The following is a 23366-nucleotide window of genomic DNA, read 5'->3' as shown; positions in this document are numbered from 1 at the left end:
ACTCCAAAGATTCGCCACCCTCTGAGTGAAGAACTGTTTCCTTATCTCAGTCCTAAGTGGTCTACTATTCTGAAACTGTGTCCCCTGGTCCTAGACTCCTCAGCCAAGGGAAACATCCTCCCTGCATCTAGCCTGTCAAGCCCTTCTAAGAATTGTGGATGTTTTGATGAGTTCTTCTCTCATTCTTCTAAACTCTTGAGAATATAGTGCCAAGTATGAAAAGTATAGTCACACCAGAGCTTCCTTTCATTATCAGAGCCCCCACAGCATTGTAACTTGCAGCATACTCACGTACAGCTCAAGAACTACATGTGGGTAAAGCAAGACAAGGGAATGAGACTTGCATTGTTCCAAGAAACAGCCAGCACAGTCATCATTAGCCAAACAGCCTTCAGCCTTCAGGAGCATATTTTGAACTTTTGGTACAATTTTTTAATCTGACCGTTCTTTTCATTGTGTCTAGCCTACAGTTGATGGATAGAGATATGGACTACGAAAGGCCAAATGTAGAAACAATCAAGTGTGTGGTTGTGGGTGACAATGCAGTTGGAAAGACCAGACTTATCTGTGCGAGAGCATGTAATGCCACCTTAACACAATACCAGCTACTGGCTACACATGTACCAACAGTCTGGGCTATTGACCAGTACCGTGTCTGCCAAGAGGTAAGAAGTGCCTGCACTTTATCGTGGTGTGTTACAGCCCATCCAAGATCAATCCCAGTTGATTGTAAAATGCACAGATGTATATATATTGTGCACTTTAATGTGCTTTTATTAAATTTTATGGAACTTGTTATTGAGAAATTGAACATGAGAGCACAGTGTAAATACAACAATGCTTGCACACGATACTATTTCGTATTGACAGAAGCTCAAATTGAAGCACAATTTCTTTCATATAAGCACCTTGCAATCCTGCAGATGCAACATGGAATTAAACCCACTTGTGTTTTTTTTAGGAAGGCAAATATTGTTAATGACTGTGTTTACGCCACCTCTAGAACCACCCTGTAAGGACATTAAACATGAAATATAGAACAAGAATGACCCACAGGCCCTTAATCCTACTATGCTATTCCGATAGATTATGGCAACCATACTACCACTCAATCTCAATAGCTCATGATTCCCCTGCATTCTAAAGACCAATCGGTCTCAGCCATGAATGTACTGAATGCTGTCCTTCCATAGCCCTTTAGTGTGGAGAATTATTAAGCTCCACAATGATCTGAGTGAAGAAATTCCTCCTGACTCTTTGCCCTAAATGTCTGACCCCTTCTCCTATGACTGTACCACTTTGGTTTAGACCTTCCAGATAAGGGAAGAAGTTTCTTGGCACCCACTTTATCGACCCCTTTCAGAATCTTGTACTATTCAATCAGATCGCTTTTCCTTCTTCCAGACTATATTGTCCTATTGTTTCTGTTATTGTCCAATTCCCACTTGCATCATCATCCATTTTGTAATTAAGTGCTCTCTATCCCAGCACAGACTGTTCCTTTCTGCCTTCACTACTTTCCCCAGCATTGCACTTGCTTAAAAACTGTTAAATCAATAACATTTTCCAATTAGGGTAAAATATCACCCAACCAAAAGGATAACACTGCTTCTCTCCCCTTTGATGCTGTCTGACCTGCTGAGTATTTTCAGCATTTTCTGTTTGCGATTCAATTGTTGAGTGAATTCTGCCCAATCTGAAACGGGGACAGTGGTCCCAGTTGCCACTCTCAGTGCCATCTCATTACAGGGCTGTTTATATTTGACAGAGAGTCATGCTAAATGTAGGCACACCAAGTCAAGTAAAAATGATAATAGAATGGAAAACATCTAGGAGATTTTAACTTCAAATATAATTAAGGTTTAAATTATAGAATTAAATGGAACTAGCTATGTTAAAGAGGCATTTAGATAGGCACATAAACAGGCAGGGAGTGGAGGGATATAGACCAACTGTAAGCAGATGGGAGTAGTTTAAATTGGCAGTATGGTTGGCACAAACATCGTGGGCTGACGTGCCTGTTCCTGAGCTGTACCGTTCTATGTTCTAGCATCTTGAGAAGTGAGAATTGAGTTTGTGCGTGTTACCCTAGGGATTTGATCATGTAGAAGATCCAAGCAGGTAGAGGTGGCAAGCTCCCTTTCCTGATTATGTCCAGGTGGATTCAGTTGGGCTATTACAGAAGTGCAGCTTTGGTGAATTTTCTTTTTGTATACAGCTGACTGGTAAACAGAAACAAAATACTGTGAATCTTTCAAATGTTGTATTGAAACAGAAAATGCTGGAAATAACAAACAAGTCACAGTGTAACAGAATTAATATTTCATCAGATTCAGCCATCGTGGGATTTTAAGCTTTGATACCTTGGTTGTAGATCTAGTACTATACATAATATCCTCACTTAGTTTTTATAAATGTTAAAAATAATTCATTTCAGATCTTTATCATTCTGATGGGGAAATGTGTTCAGAATTTACTCAAGTGTAATATGTAATAAAACTACACAAATTAAATATCATCAACCATTATGTTGTTTTGAGCAAACATGAAAAATGGATAATGTTTTTGGATTAAAAGATCTGGGAAAGGCAGCTTAAAAGGAAAATCAAAATGTCTGCAACAGTCGCACCAGGTTCAGACCATGCTCTAGAAATTTGAGCATGTAATTTAAGTTGATATGTTGGAGGTGAAGGAATGCTGCATTTTCAGATATGTTGAGTTTCTGATTGGATGTTGTACTGAACCAGCCTACCCTTATCTGCCCTTTCAGGTTGACATAAAATGATAATATTAAGGATCACAAAGTAATTTTCCAGAAAAGCTACCTTCCATATCTCTAAAACATTGCTTCTTAGACAGCTCCTATCCAGATTGTTATTGCAACATTTTCTAGTCCCTCAGCCTTTTCACACTACAAATCATCCTTGCAGTTCTCCTCTTGTTAAGATACAGGGCTCGAAAATTTTTGGCACGTGGGGAAACATACCAGATGGCTTTGTGCATCAGATTGACATTAGTTTCTTGCTGGGCTGTGGGGAGTAAATCACAGACTTTAAGTGTGGGAATGTACAGTAAGCACACTGAGATTCACCTAAGGATTGCAAACCTACGTTCCTGATATCCCAACTTTTATGTGAGCTTGATACAGAATTCCTGAACTGGCTTTTGCTAGTCAGACACAGGACAACGCACTGCATTGCAGTAGTGGAGGTGAGCTCCTGAGGGGAGGATCCGAACCGTAGGGAGCTCCCCCACCACTCCATCCTCCCACCGCACCTAAAACAACAATTCTTACCTTGACTATGGAGGCATTAAGGTTATTGATGACCAGCCTCAGTTGCATACTCACCAACAGCAGCTTGAGTAAGGACAGGTCTGATAATTTCCTTCCAGCAGGCTGCCTTCCTCCCATTAAAGCCTGCTCTTAAAGTCATAGAGTCACTCAAAACAGAAACAGGCCCTACAGCCCACCGAGCCTGCACCAACTATCAAGCATCCACTTACACCAATCATACAGAAATCCCATTATTTTCCTGTCAACTCCCCGCCCCCCCAGATTCTACTTCTCATCTATACCCTAGGGGCAATTTACACCGGCCAATCATCCTGCCAACCGACACATCTTTAGGATGTGGGAGAAAACTGGAACACCCAGAGGAAACCCACACAGTCACAGAGAAAATGTACAAACTCCATACAGACAGCACCGGAGGTCAGGACTGAACCCAGGTTCCTGGAGCTGAGAGACAGCAGCTCTACCTGCTGCGCCACTGCACTGCTCTCTAATGTTCAGTGAACACGTGTTTCTTTAGCATATATATGTGCTCCATTTTGCAGCAACAATGTCAACCGTGTATTGCACGTTGAATGATTCCACTCCCAATTTCCTGGCAGTCTGCATACACACATTACACCTTGGAGGCCAACATTTCAATTTCATGTGTGCCATTTCCATTTCACAATTGATTTTGCATTTCAATTCAGTCACGTAGGTCATAAAAATAGATCATAATTTCTCCCTTGCAATTTAACAACCAAAATTAGATGTGGTGTTCACAGTGTATTCTGACCCAGAGCATGTATTCATACCTGCAACTTCTTTTGACCTTTACACCACTGTTGTAGCAATGTAATTTAACATTCCAGTGGCTTCGTTGATTGTTGGGAGGAGGGTATTGAATAATAAGATTAGAGGTGCCTAAATCTTCTTTAAATCATTCTCAATTAGTTCAACGTTTGCAGTTCATTTTCTTCTCCTGTACCCCAATCGATACTGAATATTGGTGATCTTGTACGTAAATTACATAAAATCATTTCATCAACAGAATCAACTTCTTCTGTTTTCCGTAGGTCCTGGAACGTTCCCGTGATGTAGTTGATGATGTCAGTGTATCATTGCGACTCTGGGATACATTTGGTGATCATCACAAGGACAGACGGTTTGCCTATGGCAGGTATAGCAATGCAAAAGGTGAACAGGCCTGGCTTGGGTTAGAGTGGGCAAATCCCCCATAATCAAATTTCTAATTGAAGCATTTATCAAAAAAGTAGTGAAGCAAACATTGACACAAAGTTCAGAACATTCTGAAACTGCAGATGCTGGAAATCTGAAATGAAAACAGAAAATGCCAGAAACACTCAGCAGGTCAGGCAGCATCTGTGGAAAGAGAAACAGAACTAACATTTCAGGTTGAAGACATTTTCTGTTTTAGTTCAGAATGTTCTGAGAAATTAAAACTGTTGAATTTCTCCACTTCCCTAAGTATGTACCTCACCTGCAAAACCTATTCTGGGGTTAACCATTATGAAAAGGGAACTAGGAGGTTGCATAAAACCAAAAGGCCTTTTTTCAGTCCAGTGCTAATACCCTGAACAAAACTAACCCTGAACAAAGGAAATAGTGTAATTATATTACCCAATCTACCAATTGGAGACCCCAAGCTGATTGATTTTTATTTTCTAGGAAGGGCACTGCTGTTTCTTTCTACGTATCTGCCCAATTTAATTAATCTGCAATAACAATTCTACCAATGCCAAAGACGAAGCTGCTTCCCATGCAAATTGTTTTATCTGTTGTATTTTTTTAAAATATTGTCATTGACAAATGTATCCGACCTGCAATGATTCTACTGGTACTTATACTTGCCTAAACACAAGGAGAACCTGAGCTGGGCTGATACCATAAGATTTTATCCATGTGCAACAGGTGTTCACCTCTGTTAGATTCATAGATAAATGTAGATATCAGCCCAATCAGTAAATTACAAATGCTTTGAAGAGAAAGCAAGATAAACATGAGAGAGAAAGCAGGAGAAGGAGGGGGAAGATGAAGATAAGTGCAAGGAGGCTCTGATAAGCACCAGCATGGACTATTTGGACCGAATGGAGACCAAATAGTATGTTGTCGCTTATGAGATTTCGGGTCTAACCTTAACAAAGCATATGTTACTTCCGTGAACAATTGTGTAATTGTATTGTTTTGTTTTCTCTTGCTCAGGTCTGATGTGGTTGTGCTCTGTTTTTCAATTGCTAATCCCAACTCTCTGCACCACGTCAAAACCATGTGGTACCAGGAAATTAAACACTTCTGCCCACGAGCACCTGTCATCTTGGTTGGTTGCCAGCTGGACTTGCGGTACACAGACTTGGAAGCAGTTAATCGCGCACGAAGACCTCTTGCCAGGTTTGTCCATTAACATATCCATCAAAGTACATAAGCAAAAATCCAGGCATATGTTTAAGATGAATTAAGAATAAAAGCTTTCCACCAATGTTAATCCAATAAATTGATGAGATCTTAGAATGACTACTCTATTGGTTCCTGGCTGAGTTAAGGAATGGGAATCCCGCTCAAGGTTCCTACTTGGACTAGATTCAAATGTTCATGATGGAAATGTGAAGGCAGGATTTTTCCACAGGATTCGTTCACCATTCTGCGTTGTCAATCTCATCAGAGCTTGAGTGAGTTTCCAAAGAGGATCAAGAATCCAGCAAGAGTCAGTATGTTCAGGGAAGTGAAGAATAAATAATGGGGGGTGGGGGGGGGGGTGTGGAGAAAGGGGGAATAAATCAAAATATTGGTTATGTGTATAGGATGTCAAGGCAGATGGCTGCTATTTACCCTGCCTGATGTTTTATGAAGTAAGTAGAATTGAATATTATGCAGTTGATTCCAATTTATACTATCATCTAATATCTATTGTATTAACTTTGCAATGATCAACACCAGTCTCATGTTATAATTACTTCTCTATATTTGATTATGCACCTGAATAATGTTCTAAGCACTGATACAACAAAGAATAGTTTCAGTTACCACTTAATAGATTCTATCTCCATGTCTGAAGGTTATGAATTCAAGTTCTATTCCAGGGACTCCAGAAAAGAAAACTAGGCTGACATTGCCATACAGTACTGAGGTGGTGTTACACAATTAGAGGAGCCATGCTTTGCTGAAATCATTTAAGCAATGTCTGTTCCCTCATGTAGACATAATAGATTCTGATGAACTATTCTGAAGACAAGCTGCTGGGCTACCCCGGCATAAAAACAGAAAATGCTGGGAGTACTCAGCAGGTCGGGCAGCATCTGGAGAGGGAAGCAGTTAGCAATTCAGGTTGAAGACCCCTCATCAAAACTGAGAAAGAGAAAAAGCAAGTTAGTCTAAGTAGCAGAGAAGGAGAGGGCAAAGGGTGGACTAAAGGGAATGTCTGTAATAGAGTGAAATAATGTAGCCATTGAATGGACAGTTAAACTCCTTGTTCTGTGTAATGCATAGCCTATGTAGTGACATTATGTAGTTGAGCCTACTGGGATATGCTAGGCAGGCTGAAATGTACAAGTGGAAGACAAAGATTGAAGAGAGGAATGGCGAGCAGAAATGGCCAGTCCTGCTACAAACCGAGAGAGAGAGCAAGTTATGAAAAAAGGGTTGAGTGAGCTCTGCCTTTTCTCCATCAGAGCAACGGAGGATGAGAGGTGACCTGATAGAGGTGTATAAGATGATGAGAGGCATTGATCGTGTGAATAGTCAGAGGTTTTTTCCCAGGGCTGAAATGGTTGCCACAAGAGGACACAGGTTTAAGGTGCTGGGGAGTAGGTACAAAGGAGATGTCAGGGGTAGGTTTTTTATTCAGAGAGTGATGAGTGCGTGGAATGGGCTGCCGGCAGTGGAGGTGGATAGGATAGGGTCTCTTAAGAGACTTTTGGATGGGTACACGGAGTTTAGAAAAATAGAGGACTATGGGTAAGCCTAGTAATTTCTAAGGTAGGGACATGTTCGGCACAACTCTGTGGGCCGAAGGGCCTGTATGTGCTGTAGGTTTTCTATGTTTATCTGAAGTTGGAGAATTCAGTATTGAGTCCTGCAGGCTGCAACATAACTAAGGATTACCCCTGGTCCTGAACAATAGTTATTCCTCAATTAGCATAACTAAAAGAGATTATTGTGTCACTATCACATTGCTGCATGTGGGAACTTGCTGAGATCCTTGGGTTACAAAAAATGACTGTGCTTCAAGAGGGCTTAATTTGGAACAGCCTGGAGTTTTAAAGGTGCCATATAAATGAAAAACCATCTAAGGCAGGAGAGAAAGCAAGAGAAAGATGGAGGAGATGAACATAGGTGCAAGATAGACTCCTATAAGCACTAGCATTGACTATTTAGACAGAATAGTGGTCTCTGTGATTATAGATTCCAAATAATACATTGCAGCTTATGAGGTTTTGAATCTATCCTTTACAGAACCATAAATGAGAAAGTTTAGGAGACTGGTGGCTTTCGATCTTTTATTTGTGGGTGATATTTTCCACTTGAGCCATGTTGCTACGCTGCACTGATCCTGTTTAAAACTCCTGACCACTGAGCTTATGGTTTGAGCGTCAAAAATGGTTTGAGAAAATCAACCATTTTCTGTTTGTTCCCTTTCATTAGATGCAAGGTATTCTGTCTCAGAAGAGTACTATATTCTACAAGTTCACTCTTCCTCAAAGTATCCTGAGGTATTATGCAGATTGGCTGAAGCAATATGCAGTTCTATTGTGTATTTTCTTTGAAGCTCACTTGAGAGTGCCTCAGACATCATGCTTTGATGTTTGTGGAGAAATCTGTGTTGTACCTTAACAAATAAACATAATATGAAAAGTTCTGAATTACCTATCCAACTTGTGTTTTGTTTCTCTTGGATTCACAGGCCAATAAAACACAATGAGATCTTGCCTCCTGAAAAGGGTCGAGAGGTTGCCAAAGAACTCGGAATCCCCTACTATGAAACCAGTGTGGTTGCCCAATTTGGCATTAAGGATGTATTTGATAATGCCATCAGAGCTGCCTTGATTTCCAGGCGACATCTCCAGTTCTGGAAGTCACATCTAAGAAATGTTCAAAAGCCTTTACTGCAGGCACCGTTCCTGCCTCCCAAACCACCTCCACCCATCATCACCATCCCTGACCCTCCCACAACCAATGAAGAACATCCTGCCCTGCTGTTGGCCAATCCCCTTTGTGCAGATGTCATCTTAGTGCTTCAGGACAAGGTTAAAATCTATGCTCACAAGATTTATTTGTCTACCTCCTCCTCAAAGTTCTATGACTTGTTTCTAATGGATCTCAGTGAAGAACAAGAGACTGGTGGTGAAAGACCAATGAGTCACAGTGACAGGCAGGGCAGGGAATATCTAATGAGAGCTGCCAGTTTTGATGTCAGTGAAAGCACAGATGAAGTTACAACCATCCAACCATTATCAAGTCTTAGGGCTTCCACGAGTGACAGCATCTTGAAACTTAATGCCTCTGATAACAGTGCAAGAGCAAAGGCTTGGTTCAAAAGAGGAAAGGTTCTCTCATCGTGGAGCAGAGCTTTCATTAGCATCCAAGAAGAAATGGCAGAAGATCCTATCAATTTTAACAATCGGCTGATGACTGTCGTCAGGATGGACTACTCCGTTCATCCTGACGCATTCAGTGCGGTAATGCGCTACTTGTACACTGGTCAGCTGGATGAGAATGAGAAGGAGCTGATGCAGATTGCCCACATTGCTGAGCTTCTGGAGGTTTTTGACTTGCGTATGATGGTGGCCAATATCTTGAATAATGAGGCCTTCATGAACCAAGAGATTACCAAAGCATTCCATGTAAGGAGAGCAAATCGAGTGAAAGAATGCCTTGCCAAAGGGACCTTCTCGGGTAAGTGTGTCCAGTTTCTACCTACTGTATTTAGCCAGGAAGTTATTTATTTATTTCTGCTATCCTGGGGATGCTGTTTATTTTGTGTATCAATATATGCCACCACAGGGTGCATGACATAGCTTTATACCCGAAATACCACATCATTTTCTAACCTCTGCTACAAGGTAACTCAAAGAAAACTTCCGTTTAACAGCCAAGAGATAAAAATTGAAGGCATCAGATCACATGGTGAAGGATGCCCCAGGCCAAAATGGGAATTTTTGCCTGTCTACCTTCTTGATTGCGAAACCATACTTACTGAAATCCTCTGTAATCAAGGTTACATTTGTTTAAGATTAAAATGCCTTGCTAGTTCATTTGTGGGCAGTTCAGAGGGAGAAGACGATTATTAAAGTGAGATCTGTGCGTTTGTTCAGTTCTGTACCAGATTTGAGAATATTGACCAATTGTATCGTCAAACCAATCCAGCAGTAAAGCCTCAAGTGGTAGCCCTATTTGCATATGTGAAGAACCTAATTCCTGTTTCAACAGCAGATGTACCTAATTTTGTTTTTGATGGACAATACAATCTCATGTTCAAATGAAAGTGCTTCCTTATTGTGGGCTTAAAAAGCCATTTAGCAACCGCAAACAAGCATTATGCTGCCAAATTGTTAGGTTAAAACAGAAAGATTAGTGATGGAATAGATCAAAGGAAACGTTGCATGTGCTATGATTATCATTTACTCCACTTGGATAAATCTAGACAAAATTACAATACAGACGACTGCTGCGTTATGGCCTTTCAGGTGTAAGGGAAGTGCGCCCTTACAAAAGTCACAAATCACTACCCAAAGATTTAAGATACGGAATAAAATTTGCTCTAACAGAATTTATGTAACAAGTAATGTAAATAAGTAAACACAAAATGTATCTTTTTCCAACTTGTGTTTCTTGACATATGCGCAGATGAAACGGCTATGGATTATGGAAAAATGTGATACGGACCATTTTCTAGGAATGTGACAACCCCCCTTACCCCCCCCCCCCCACCGGTTATGCAGAAGTTGCCTGTATAGGTCTGTGAAAATGGCTCTTCAGCTGTTAAGAGCATCACCTTTCAAAATACCAACCCACCATGTTCTCATTACACCCCTGAGCTGCTGCTTAAATGAGTTCAGTATTGTGGTGTCAACTACTCTTCCTTTCAACCTGTTCCTGTTGTTCTCTCTGTGTGGAAGGAAATTGCTTTAAGTATTATGTTAAAGTTGCCCTTTACAGTTCTGGACTCGCACCCACGCAGTGAATCTGAAGTGTTGTTCTATACTTAGATTCTCTAACTCATGTATTGTCGATCTCTATGAGGGATTAGTGTAGGATTATGTGAATGGGTGGTTGATGGTTGGCATGGACTCTGAGCCAAAGGGCCTGATTCCATGCTGTACCTCTCAATGACTCGAGGTTCCCAATAGGTAAAACTCTGATAATCCGGCACCATTGGGACTTCGGTATTGAACTAGTAGAATTTCCACACAATTGGCTGTTACTCCTATTACCCAACCCACTATTTTTACATGTTACACAGTAGTAAAATAAATTTTCCAGTGAATTTAAAGTATGTGGGAAACTGGACCCAGTGAATTTAAAGGAAGCATGGGAAAGACAACCTGGTGAGTTTTATCTTGCACAACGTACAAACACACTGGATCCCAGCTCGCAGCTGGACCCCGACTCTGGCCACGAACCTACCCATGTTCCTGACCCCAGCCCTGGCTCCAACTACACATCTCGCCCACATTCCCAGTAATACACAGCCAACCTCACAAGTACATACAGCCATAGATAGTAAGTTTGTGGATAATAAGGACAGTATCCTGATGAGCAAGCCAGATACCAAACCATCGGGATTTCTAAACAATCATGTACCAAATTATCAGAGTTTTACTGTAACTTATTTCTGTGCAGCTAAAGAACCTACCTTGATGCTATATTTCTTTCTGCTGGTCCCAGCTAGCCCTTTCCTGCATTCATTTTAATTTGTAAATGCCTGTTAACTGCAAGATTTGAATCTCAATGTGCAAGCAAAGCAATCAAATAAGAGCAAAGTTTTATCACTAGACCCAATGTGTTAAGATGGCTGACATGTTAAAGAAGTGTCATTCTAACTCTTGTGTCACGTTCTATGATGTTTTTACAAGAACATGCAGGGTCTAACTAGAACAGAGAACAGTACAGCACAGGCCCTTTGGCCCACAATATCTGCACTGACCACGATGCCAAATTAAACTAAATGTCTTCTGCCTGTATATGATCCATATCCCTCCATTCCCTGCATATTCATGTATCTATCTAACAGCCTCTTAAACGCCTCTATCATATCTGCTTCCAGTAACACCACTGGCAGCCCATTTCAAGTACCTACCACTCTGTGTATTTTTAAAAAAAAGCTTGCCCTGCACATCTTGTTAATCTTGCCCCCTCTCACCTTTTATATGCATATCCTCTAGTACTTGACATTTCTACTCTGGGGGGGAAAAAATGATACTAACTGTTTACCCTACTGATGCCTCAAACTAAAGCTGATTCATTCTTGAGGAAAGTAAATGGAATCGAGATACAAGTCAGTTATCATCTGATTGCCGTGTGGGAGAAGCTTAAGAGACTCAGTGAACTTCCACTGTTCCTGCAGACCAAGAGACAATGCTGCAGTGAGTCCCCTTCACTTGTGCAGTCTTGGATCCTTGCTGAGGAAAGGCCAGTTTCATTTAAAGGATGCAGGAATGATTGGTATAAAACAAGATAACACTGATGCATTATAATTGTGGTTTTGAGCTTGGGATAAAAGATAATGTGGGGCCTAAGCAGAAACCCCATCAATGTTACAAGCAACACAGTACTATTCTTCTTCAGCAGTCCCTCAGGATAAAGAATAACTTGCTTCCACCCCAGTTTTGTGCGTTCTGAGGTAGTTAATGAGGCCAATGTGGGACTGCGGACAGGTGGGGTGGATGCTGGGAAGTTTGTGAAATAATCCGATCTTGCACAGAGCCTCTGTGTGCTCCCGATGCATCGACTCAGTTCTCAATTCCATCCCAATTGCTCCTTCTCCACTTTGAAAGGTCGTGCACCAGAGGTTCCCAGGTGTTAGTGGAGATGTTGCATTTCTTCAAGGAGACTTTGGGCACATCCTTGAATCACTTCCTCTGGCATGTGGTATAATTGCAACATAGTCATCAATAACTTCTGGGGAAATCCTTTATCCAGAGAATGGAATGAATGTAGAACCTGGTGGCACAGGAGCAGTTAAGATAAATAATACTGAAGCATTTAAGGGAAAGCTAGAGAAACGCTTGAGAGAGAAGAGACTGTAAGGGGATGGTGAAAGTGTGTGGTGAGAGGTTGGAAGAGGCACGTGACTTGGATACATTGGGTTGAATTACCCGTTTCTGAACTGTGCATTCTATGGATGTAACTTGGGAAGGATTGAAGTAACTTGGATGGTCCACCATTTTTATTCCTCAACTTGATAAGCACCAAAATTCACCATTACTCCTGTCACAACCAAAAATTACGTGTAATTCTTTGTAAGGAAACCCCAGCGGGGGAAAAATATTGCAAATAATAGGCTGAGGATATTTTGAAGGAATTAAAATGAATAAATAATAATAACATAGCATTAATAATAATGACATAGTAGCATAATAGACGATCATTCATTTTACTCAAACAATGGAAAATTAACCAGGGCTCTCAGATAACCTGTTGATAGTGTATTCTGATAAGCACACAAGTAGCAGATGGTGAATGTGCATGAATGTAATTATAGCCACAATGGTTTCCTATCAACTTTGGCTGGGAAACAGTCCATGTGTTCAAAAGAATATATACCAATGCTCAGGCTTTAGGCAGCTAAGGATTTCAGTAAACAGATATCAACATGTCTCGAGATTGCAAATAATTTTCATATGACTTTTTCCATTTAATGAAATGTTTAGAAGATTCATCCAGAATCAGCTCTTTTGCATTTTCTTTCCCTAGAGAGTTTACACTGCTTGGAAATTGTGCTGAAGGCATTTCCGTGAAATCTGTTCGTGTTCCACAGTGAATTTGATTCTATGCACATAAAGGCACACATGCAATTAATTCATTTTGTGTTAGAGAAGGATTATAAGTAGATAAAACCTTAAAAATAAATGATGCTTCTACTTGCTGAACTTTTTTTCTGAAGTTTTGCTGGCAGTCTTTGATGTTTGCACCCTAAAGACTGAGTTTTGGAAAAAGGTTCCCAAATAGCTACCCAAGATACTTCAGAATTAGAGTAATGTAAATTGACTCCTCAAATACACCAAACCATGTGCACTCAGCAGCCTTCCATTTGCTGATTTATACTGGCTCTTGGTCCAGCAATACCTTAGTTTTTCAATCTCCTAATTTATTTAAATCCTTTCAAGGCTTCATTCAGTCGCTATATTGTCTACCACTGTGCAGTCCTTTGAGATCTATCTGCTCTTTCAATTCTTTGCAACCCAATTTTAATCACTTAGTCCTTGGTGTTCATGCCTTCGGCTGCCTTGGTCTTAAATTACTGCTAACTGCTTTTTGAGATGCTCCTTTAACCCTGCCTCTTTGGTCAAAATATTTGTGATCTAAGTACCTACTTAACTGGTCGATATCCAGTTTTGCATGATAATGTTGCTGTAAAGAACCTTGGGGCCTTTATTGTTGTTAAAGTTGCCATATAAATGCAAATTGTTGTTTTGTGTTAGATTTCTGCTAATAATGCCCCACCCACCCTGGACATCCTCGCTTCTCCCCCCTCCCATCGGGCAGAAGATAGAAAAGCCTGAAAGGATATACCACCAGGCTCAAGGACAGCCTTCTATCCTGCCGTTGTAAGACTATTGAATGGTCCCATATACAATAAGATGAATTCTTGACCTCACAATCTACCTCATTATGGCCCCGGCACCTTATTGTCTGCCTGCACTGCACTCTCTCTGTAACTGTAACACTCTATTCTGCATTCTGTTATTGTTTTCCCTTGTACTACCTCAATGCACTGTGGTGATGAAATGACCTGTATGGATGGCATTGCAAAATCTAGTTTTTCATTGGACCTCGGTACGTGTGACAATAATAAACCAATGTAGCAGTTTACAATACTGGTGATAACACTTCCTTTGATATCCTAAAGTCTTTCCCTCTCAAACCTGTGCACCAGGAAACATCTGACCTTTGCTTACCCACTTCTGATTACTGAATATAGTGGGTGCACATTCATATTGATCAGCACTCTACTTCATTACTGCTTGTTCTTTTAAGAGTTTTTAATATTCAGATTAGCAGAACACAGTCATAAATATCTCCTGTTCTAATGACAAGGAAAGTTTCCTTCTGGCTGGGATTAGTTGGTGGGGTTGTTATGGTGCGAGGCTGGAGAAAGAGAACTAAAATTAGAACAAGTTTGTTTAAGATGTCAGGAAGCATTTCGTACAAAAGGTGGTGGGGATCTGAAATACTGCCCTGTACAAAGTTGCTGAACGTGGCAATCGATTGCAGATCATAAACCAAATTGAATGATCCTGTTAGGAAGGGTATCAATGAATGTGGAACCAGGATGGGTAAATAAAACTAATAGGGGCAGGCATGGTAGTGTAGTAGTTAGCATACGCTATTACAGCACCAGCGACCTGGGTTCAATTCCGGCCGCTGTCTGTAAGGAGTTTGTATGTTCTCTCCATGTCTGCCTCGGTGCTCTGGTTTCCTCCCACATTCCAAAGATGTACGGGTTAGGAAGTTGTGGGCGTGCTATGTTGGCGCCGGAAGCGTGGCGACACTCGTGGGCTGCCCCCAGAACACTCTACGCAAAAGATGCATTTCACTGTGTGTTTCGATATATGTGTGACTAATAAAGATATCTAATATACAGCTCAGATTGAGTAGCAGAGTATGCCTAAGGGGCTAACTGGCCAACTCCTTGTTCATAGACTGCAGACAGGTAAAGTCTGGTCAAGATCATCTGCACAAAAAATGATGTGTGTGCTCTTAATTCAGTTTGGTCTAGATACCATATTATTTTGATATTAGCACTATTTTAAACAAAAAAAAATTAAAATACTGAAATTACTGCTTACTAATATTTACTACTTATTAAAAAGCAATCTGCTACTTAAATAAGAACTGAAAGATTTTTAAAACAATATGTGGATGCAAAGTTCAGGCATGACACCCATTGCTTGGAACCTTTGGATCCCAAAATGGTTATAGTATGGTATGTAATGTGCATGCCTGTATTTGTAGTGCAAGTTTGTAGTGTATGACGGAAGGTATTAATGAGTGCAAGACAACTGCCTGTCAGAAGTATGCAAACTGGATAGATCATGATGTCAGTCAATTATTTGAGCTAGCACATCCAAGTAAGATCTCAAGAATGCTATTTATGCTATGTGTTAATCTCATACAGTTTAACACAGAATCGTGGAGCTGGAGAGACTAATGTCCAGTATCATTTATTAGGATCATTAATTACTTCAGATTGATTTCTAGAGAATGTTGGTTTGAGAAGCATGTGGTGTTTCCAGAATTATTAGGAGTTTGTAAAGTCCAGAGTGATGTGCCAGAAGCTTGAGGTATTTGTGTTAACTTCAAGGCTGCTTCTATACCCAGCTCCTCCCTAACATAATAGAAAATTATTAGCAGGTGAGTGATGGCGGTCTGATCCATTGAACAGAGTACAAAGCAAGGGATGCAGTTGGTGGGATGTGGCATTTAAAGGTAAATTTATAAATCTTGGTCACGTGTGTGAAGTCATTTACCTAAAAGTTCACTGCTAGTTGGCAGTCTAAACAAACAACATAATAGCATTAGCACACTGTATTCTGTCTCTGGAATTCACTCCACAATGGAATGAATGTCAGGCCCAGAGCACAATGTGCAGATATTAAGAAATGGCAAATTTAGTAGCACCAATGCAGGATGAATTTCTTGAGCTTTTTGTGGTGCTGCATCCAGATTCTCAATGCCTGAGCTGGCTCAGACTGTTCCTTTCCGTGGCCTTTTCAACATCCGCTTGGTGGGCTACCTAGTGCTCTGTGGTTGTAAGACATCTCCTCCTTTCAAGCAGTGCTTTTAGTGCAGCTTTACGCAACCCTATCTCCAGGTTGTCCTGTGAATGCTTGAACAAGTCACTGTATTCTCCCCAACACATTCTTAAGCCACAATACCTATCTCCTTTAAGAGATGCAGGCTGACTTTAAATAGTACAGGTTTGCTTCAACTGATGCCAGCATTTCCAGAAATTGGGCTCCCAGCTGAGGATCTAATGAACAGAACAGCTAAATGTTACAGTAATTAATGAGCTAGTAGCATGAAGTTTGCATGATCCTTTCACTGAGTTAAATGGGCATAGGCAAATCCCCACTGCCTCTTTTCCAGTACTGTCCAATTTATTCTGCAGTATATCTCTGTAGATTCCCTGTGGTTGGAACTCGTCAGAGGGCAGATGCAATCAAATGCTGTGAGCAGTTTTACTTCGCTGAGAAACCAAAGTAAAAGCCAAGACCAACAGTATTTGAAAAGGGCAGGAAATTAGATGAGAAAAATGAATACCTGATCTTCTCCGTGGATATTTTATCAGTAGAAATGTAATTTGAGATTGGAAGTAATGAAATCAAGGATGTCAACGGATGAAATCTCGAGTGTGGTTGAAACCATCAAAAGTAAGTGGTTATAACCACTGACTGGATTTGGGAAAGGTGTACAGAACAGTTTACTTTAAGATTTGTGATATCCATTGACTTCCAAGAGAATAGAGCAAGCTATAGCATTCAACCAGTGCATTGTCCTTCCAGGGACATTAACAAAAGTAGGCGGAAAGAGAGCAGGGCTCTGAGGGACCTCTGTTAATAGATTTTATTCAGAGGATGATCAATGTGAGAGAAATATCATTAGTTTTAGACTGAGCTTTCTTGAAGACCACAGCTTATTTTGCAGAGCACAATGCAAACCATATTCAAAAGCTTTGTACATGCTGTTCCAAAGAATTTTACCCAGTGGATGCCAGTGATAGTACTGTGCTTACTTAATGAGCCACATGTCATTTTTAAAGATGTGTGTTGGTTTCCTAACTGACATCTTCTATTGTGTCAACTTTTCACAAAATTGGGCACAGATGCACTGCTAAAAATCATTTGAGAAATTTCTTGGAGGAGGTTCTTGTATACTGAGGGATCTGATTCAGTGAAAGTCAAAATGAGACGGAGAGCTTAGTGACAATGCGTCATGACAACAGCCTTTCCCTCTATGTCAGCAAAACAAAAGAACTGGTCATTGACTTCAGGAGGGGGGGGGCGGTGTACATGTTCCTGTCTACATCAATGGTGCTGAGGTCGAGAGGATTGACAGCTTCAAGTTCCTAGGAGTGAACATCATCAATAGCCTGTCCTGGTCCAACCACGTAGATGCCACAGCCAAGAGGGCTCACCAGTGCCTCTACTTCCTCAGGAGGCTTAAGAAATTTGGCATGTCCCCTCCCCTTTGACAATCACCAACTTTTATCGATGCACCACAGAAAGTATCCCGTCCAGATGCATCACGGCTTGGTATGGCAACTGCTCTGCCCAGGACCGCAAGAAACTGCAGAGAGTTGTGGACACAGCTCAGCGCATCAAGGAAACCAGCCTCCCCTCCATGGATTCTATCTATACCTCTCACTGCCTCGGTAAAGCAGTCAACATAATCAAAGACCTCACCCACCCCAGACGTTCTCTCTTCTCCCCTCTCCCATCGGGCAGAAGATACAAAAGCCTGAAAGCACATACCACCAGGCTCAAGGACAGCTTCAATCCTTCTATTATAAGACTATTGAACAGTTCCCTAGTACGATATGATGGACTCTTGACCTCACAATCTACCTCGTTATGGCCTTGCACCTTATTGTCTATCTGCACCCCACTTCCTCTGTAGCTGTGACACTTTACTCTGTATTCTGTATTGTTTTCTCTTGTACTACCTCAATGCACTGTGTAATGAATTGATCTGTATGAACAGTATGCAAGACAAGTTTTTCACTGTACCTCGGTACAAGTGACAATAATAAACCAAATCCAATTCCAAAATGTCAGTTTTGATGCACTTTTTTTGTTATGTATTTTTTTCAGGATCTGGGCTTCACTGGCAGGGACTGTGTTTATTGCCCTTGAGAAGGTGGTGGTGAAAGAGAGAGCTGCAGATAGATGCTTGGTCTAGCAGATTCAAAAGCTATGGGGATCAAGCAGGAAAGTCACGTTAAGACCAAAGATCAGATCAGCAATCATCTAACTGAGTGGCGAAGCAGGTTTAAGAGACCATATAAGGGACTCCTCCTATCCATCATGTTCATCATGTTCATGATTGCAACAGTTCGAGGAGAAATATTGCAATTTTCCTTTGGTGTATATGTATAAATGTGTGGTGATCACTTGAGTAGAGTTTGTTATGTTAATGCTCAGTTTCTAAGGAATTCAAAAGACAATGTCATCATGAACTTTTCCGTTGTTCTTGTTTTATAACAGATGTGGTATTTAAGCTGGACGATGGAACAATCTGTGCCCATAAACCCTTGCTGATCTCCAGCTGTGACTGGATGGCAGCAATGTTTGGAGGTCCATTTGTGGAGAGTTCAACCAAAGAGGTAAGGACTCGATGCTATTGCATGAGGTATACTGGCTCAAAGGTAGGGGTGAAGATTTTCACTCCACAAATTCAATGGAAATAAAATTGGGGAGAGATGTGAAATGGGCTGCCAATCTCACTATCACATATTAGACAATCTAATTAGAGTCAAAATCTACATAAGAGCATAAGACATTAGGAGCATGCTAGTCAGGCTGTCCTGCCGTTCATTGGGGTCATGGCAGATCCAATCTTGGCCTCAACACCGCTTCCCTTCACTCTCCCTATGTCCTTGATTCCATGGTAACTTGTAGCAAGGTGACAGAGTGGTGCAGCTAATAGAGTTGCTGCCTCTCAGCTCCAGCTGACCAGGTTCAATGCCGACCTTTAAAGCAGTCTGTGTGGTGTTTGTACATTCTCCCCAGGACTGTATGGGTTTCTTCCAGATGCGTAGGTTGTAGGTAAATTAGCCACTGTAAATTGCCCCTAGTGTGTAGCTGAATGGTAGAATCTGGGAGGAATTGAGGGGAATGTGGGGAGAATATTATGGAATTAATGTAAATGGGTGCTTGTTGGTCAGCATGGACTTGGTCACACAGCACAGAAACAGGCCCTTCAGCCTACCAAGTTATGCTAAGTAACTGTCAATCTACCACCTTGCATAAATTCAATGACTTTCTCACCTCTCTGGGGTAGAGAATTTCAAACATTCAGGATACTGGGGAAGGATCCATCTACAAGAAAATAGGAGCAGGAGTAGGCCACTTGGTCCCTCAAGATTGCCCCACCATTCTATATGATCATGGCTGATCTATGCTGGCCTCAACTCCTCTGTGCCAGTTCACCATAACCCTTACTGCCTCGATCTTTCAAATATTTATCTATCTCTACCTTAAACATATCCAATGATCTGGCCTCCTCCACCATCAGGAGCAGAGAATTCCTGAGACTCACTTCAGAAGTTTCTACACACCTCAGTTTTAAATGACTGGCCCCTTATTTTGTAACTATGTCCCTCTGTTCATGATTCTCCCACAGTGAAAACACTCAATATCTATCCTGTCAAGCCTCCTTAGGATCTTGTATGTTTGAATAACATCATAGAACATAGACACTACAGCACAGTACAGGCCCTTTGGCCCACAATGTTGTGGCCAACATCTTATCCTGCTCTAAGATCTACCTAACCCTTCCCCTCCCACATAGCCCTCCATTTTTCTATCATTCATGTGGCTATCTAAGTGTCTCCTTAAATGTCCCTATGTATCTGCCTCCATCACCTCTGCGGCAGTGCGTTCCACGCACCACCACTCTCTGTGTTTTTCTAAAAAACCTACCTCTGACATCCTCCTTATACCCTTCATCTGATCACCTTAAAATTATGTCCCTCTCATGTTAGCCATTTTTGCCCTGGGAAAAAATCTATGCCACTTAAAATCTTACACCTCTATCAATTCACATCTCATCCTCCTTTGTCTCCAAAGAGAAAAGCCCTGGCTCGCTCAACCATCCTCATATAAGACATGCTCTCCCATCCAGGCAGTATCCTGGTAAATCTCCTCTGCACTCTCTCTAAATTTTCCACATCCTTCCTATAATGAGGCAACCAGAACGGAACACAATACTCCAAGTGTGGGCTTACCAGAGTTTTATAGAGCTGTAACATTACCTGGCGGCTCTTGAACTCTACCCTGACTAATGAAATACCCCAGCTAATCACTTCTCATTCTTCTAAACTCCAAGGAATATAAACCCAAACTGTCTAGGTCCCTCTTGCTAGGATAACCCTCTCATCCCAGGAATTAGCCTGGTGAATCTCCTTTTGGACTGCCAGGTATATAACTTCTCTAGGTAAGGGGACCAAAGCTTGGGACAGTATTCCAGCCTCGCCAACAAACTGTACAACTGTTAGAAAACTTACCTATTCTTAAACTCCAACCCATTTGCAATAAAGGCCAATGTGCTGTTTTAACTACTTGCTGAACCTACCTGTTTAAACCTTTTGTGATTCATGTACTAGAACACCTAGCTCCCTCTAAGGACTCATTTGCACCCTGCCAATTCCTCTCAGAATCCTGTATGTTTCAGTAAGATCACCTCTGATTCTTCCATATTGCAATTATAGGCCCAATCTGCTCAACCTCCCTCTTCACTTATCAACCCTTCATCCCAGAAATCAACCTGGTATACCTTCGCAACACCTGCCTCCAATACAAGCATATCCTTCCTTAAATATAGAGACCAAAACTGTACACAGTACTCCAGTTACAGTCACCTGCACCCTGTATAACTGCCCTGCTTTTATATTCCACATCCCACGCGATAAAAGGCCAACATTCCATCAACCTTCCCAATTATTTTGCTGTACCCACATGCTGGCTTATTGTGTTTCATGTACCAGGAATACACCCCTCCCCCACCACCACCCATTCCCTTTGTACTGCAACATTTTGTAGTTTTGCTCCATTCAACTAAATTTGCTTTTTTCATTTTTCCTTCCAAAGTATATGACCTAACATTTTCCACTTGGTACTCTGTCAATTCCCTGCCTTCTCATTTCATCCATCTGTATGCACTTACAAACCTCCTTACTTGTTTAACAACCTTTTTTATACCATCAGTAAATGTGTCATTCAAATCATCAGTATAGATTTTAAATAGTTGAGGCCCCAGCACTGATTCCTGTGGCACTCCACTAGTTACTGATTGCCAATCTGAAAGTGGCCCCATTTATCCTAAGTCTCTGTTTTCCATAACCATTGCTCTATCCACATCAACCTCAAAATGCCCTCTTCTTGTGGAGTACCTCATACATGACAACTTATTGAATGTCCTTCTGGAAATCCAAATACACCCAGCTACTAATTCCTCTTTAATCTCAAAGAATCCTAGCAGATTTGTCAACCACTTCCACTTCTCATAATGTCCTGTTGAAACTGCTTAATAATCAATTCCAGCATTTTCCCAACAACAACCTTCTTTCTCCCTCCTTTCTTGAATAGTGTCATTTTACTTGGGGTTTTTCTGTACGCTGGGATGTCTCCTGAATCTAATGAAACATTGGTAAATTACAACCAATGCACCCACTACCATTCCCTTTGTTATACCCATTGCCCTTGCCCTATCTTCTCTGCTGCTGTAGACCAACTTGCTTTCTCTCTTTCTCAGTTCTGAATAAAGAGTCTTCAATGTGAAACATTAACTGTTCTATTTCCATATATGCAGCCTGACCTACTGTTTTTTTTCTCCAAAATTTCCTGTTTTATTTTGGATTTATTGCATTTGCAGTTTTTTATTTTCACCCAACCACTTCCTTTAAGACCCCAGAACACAGGTCAGAGATCCAACACTTGAGCTCCTTTGTTTGCCTGGTACTTTTTTGTCCAATGATAGATTGTTTTAAGTTCCTCTCTCTCCCTGTAGCTCTTTGATTATCTTTTATTATTATAGGGAAGTTTTTATTGTCTTCTAACATGTAAACCAGTCCAAAATAACTATTGGGAATTCCCGCCCATTTCTGTTTCCCATTATTTATTCCTTTGTTTCATCCTGTAAGGACCCAATGTTTAACTATTTCCCTTTTTTTTATATATAACTATAGAATCTCTTACTGTCTGTTTAATATTTGCTAGTTTACTCTCCTAGTCTATCTTTTCCCTATTGATAATTTTTTAAATTATATAAACTATGGGAATTCCCGCCATTTCTGTTTCCCATTATTTATTCCTTTGTTTCATCCTGTAAGGACCAATGTTTAACTATTTCCCTTTTTTATATATAACTATAGAATCTCTTACTGTCTGTCTAATATTTGCTAGTTTACTCTCCTAGTCTATCTTTTCCCTACTGATAATTTTTTAAATTATCCTTTTGCTTGTTTCTGAAATTTCAGTCTTCTGACTTGCCATCAATTTTGGCAATGTTCTACACCTTTTCTTTTAATTTGATACCGTCCTTAACTTTGTCTTACCATTGTAATTGCTTTTCTCGCCCTCAAACTGAATTTGAAATTCTGCCATGCTATGATCACTGTTTCCTCTAAGATCCTTCACAATGAGATCATTAATTAATCCCGTCTCATTACACAATACCAGATCTGAAATAGCCTGCTCCCTTGGTGGTGGTGTATTGCGCTAGGAAATTATCCTGAATATACTTTATGAACTCATCATTGAAGCTATTCTTGCCAATCTGATATATCCAGGTCTGCACTACAATTAAAATCACCCATGATGATACAGTATTTTCTTTATAGATTTGCATAATTTATTGATTTATGTGCTGCCCACACAGTATAGCTACTTTTAATAGCCTATATATTACCCCCACCAGTGATTTCTTCCCCTTACTATTTCTAATCTCAATCCAAAGTGATTCTGCACCTCAAACTTCTGAGCCATTATCATTCCTCACTATTGCAGTGATCTGATCGCTTTCTTTCTTTTTCAACCTTTTTATTAATTTTCAAATTAGTACAGAATGTATATATATAACATTAGTAATTATACATGTGGTGCAAAGAGATCAGGATAACAATCATAACGGTTAA

The 23366-nt window shown here is 40.7% G+C and overlaps 1 protein-coding gene across 1 annotated transcript in view; it reads left to right on the top strand.

Annotated features, from left to right (window-relative positions):
* Window positions 1–468: 468 nt before the first annotated feature.
* LOC127584305 (rho-related BTB domain-containing protein 2-like) overlaps window positions 469–23366 on the top strand; it is a 59461-nt gene continuing 36563 nt past the window's right edge. The window contains 5 exon segments of the mRNA XM_052040995.1: window positions 469–665; window positions 4351–4454; window positions 5498–5683; window positions 8193–9184; window positions 18718–18836. Of these exon segments, the coding sequence (XP_051896955.1) occupies window positions 474–665; window positions 4351–4454; window positions 5498–5683; window positions 8193–9184; window positions 18718–18836 (1593 nt within the window). The 5' untranslated portion in view covers window positions 469–473.

The sequence above is a fragment of the Pristis pectinata genome, chromosome 29, assembly GCF_009764475.1.
Source record: "Pristis pectinata isolate sPriPec2 chromosome 29, sPriPec2.1.pri, whole genome shotgun sequence".
Taxonomy (NCBI): Eukaryota; Metazoa; Chordata; class Chondrichthyes; order Rhinopristiformes; family Pristidae; genus Pristis; species Pristis pectinata.
This window is presented reverse-complemented; position numbering and strand designations above follow the sequence as displayed.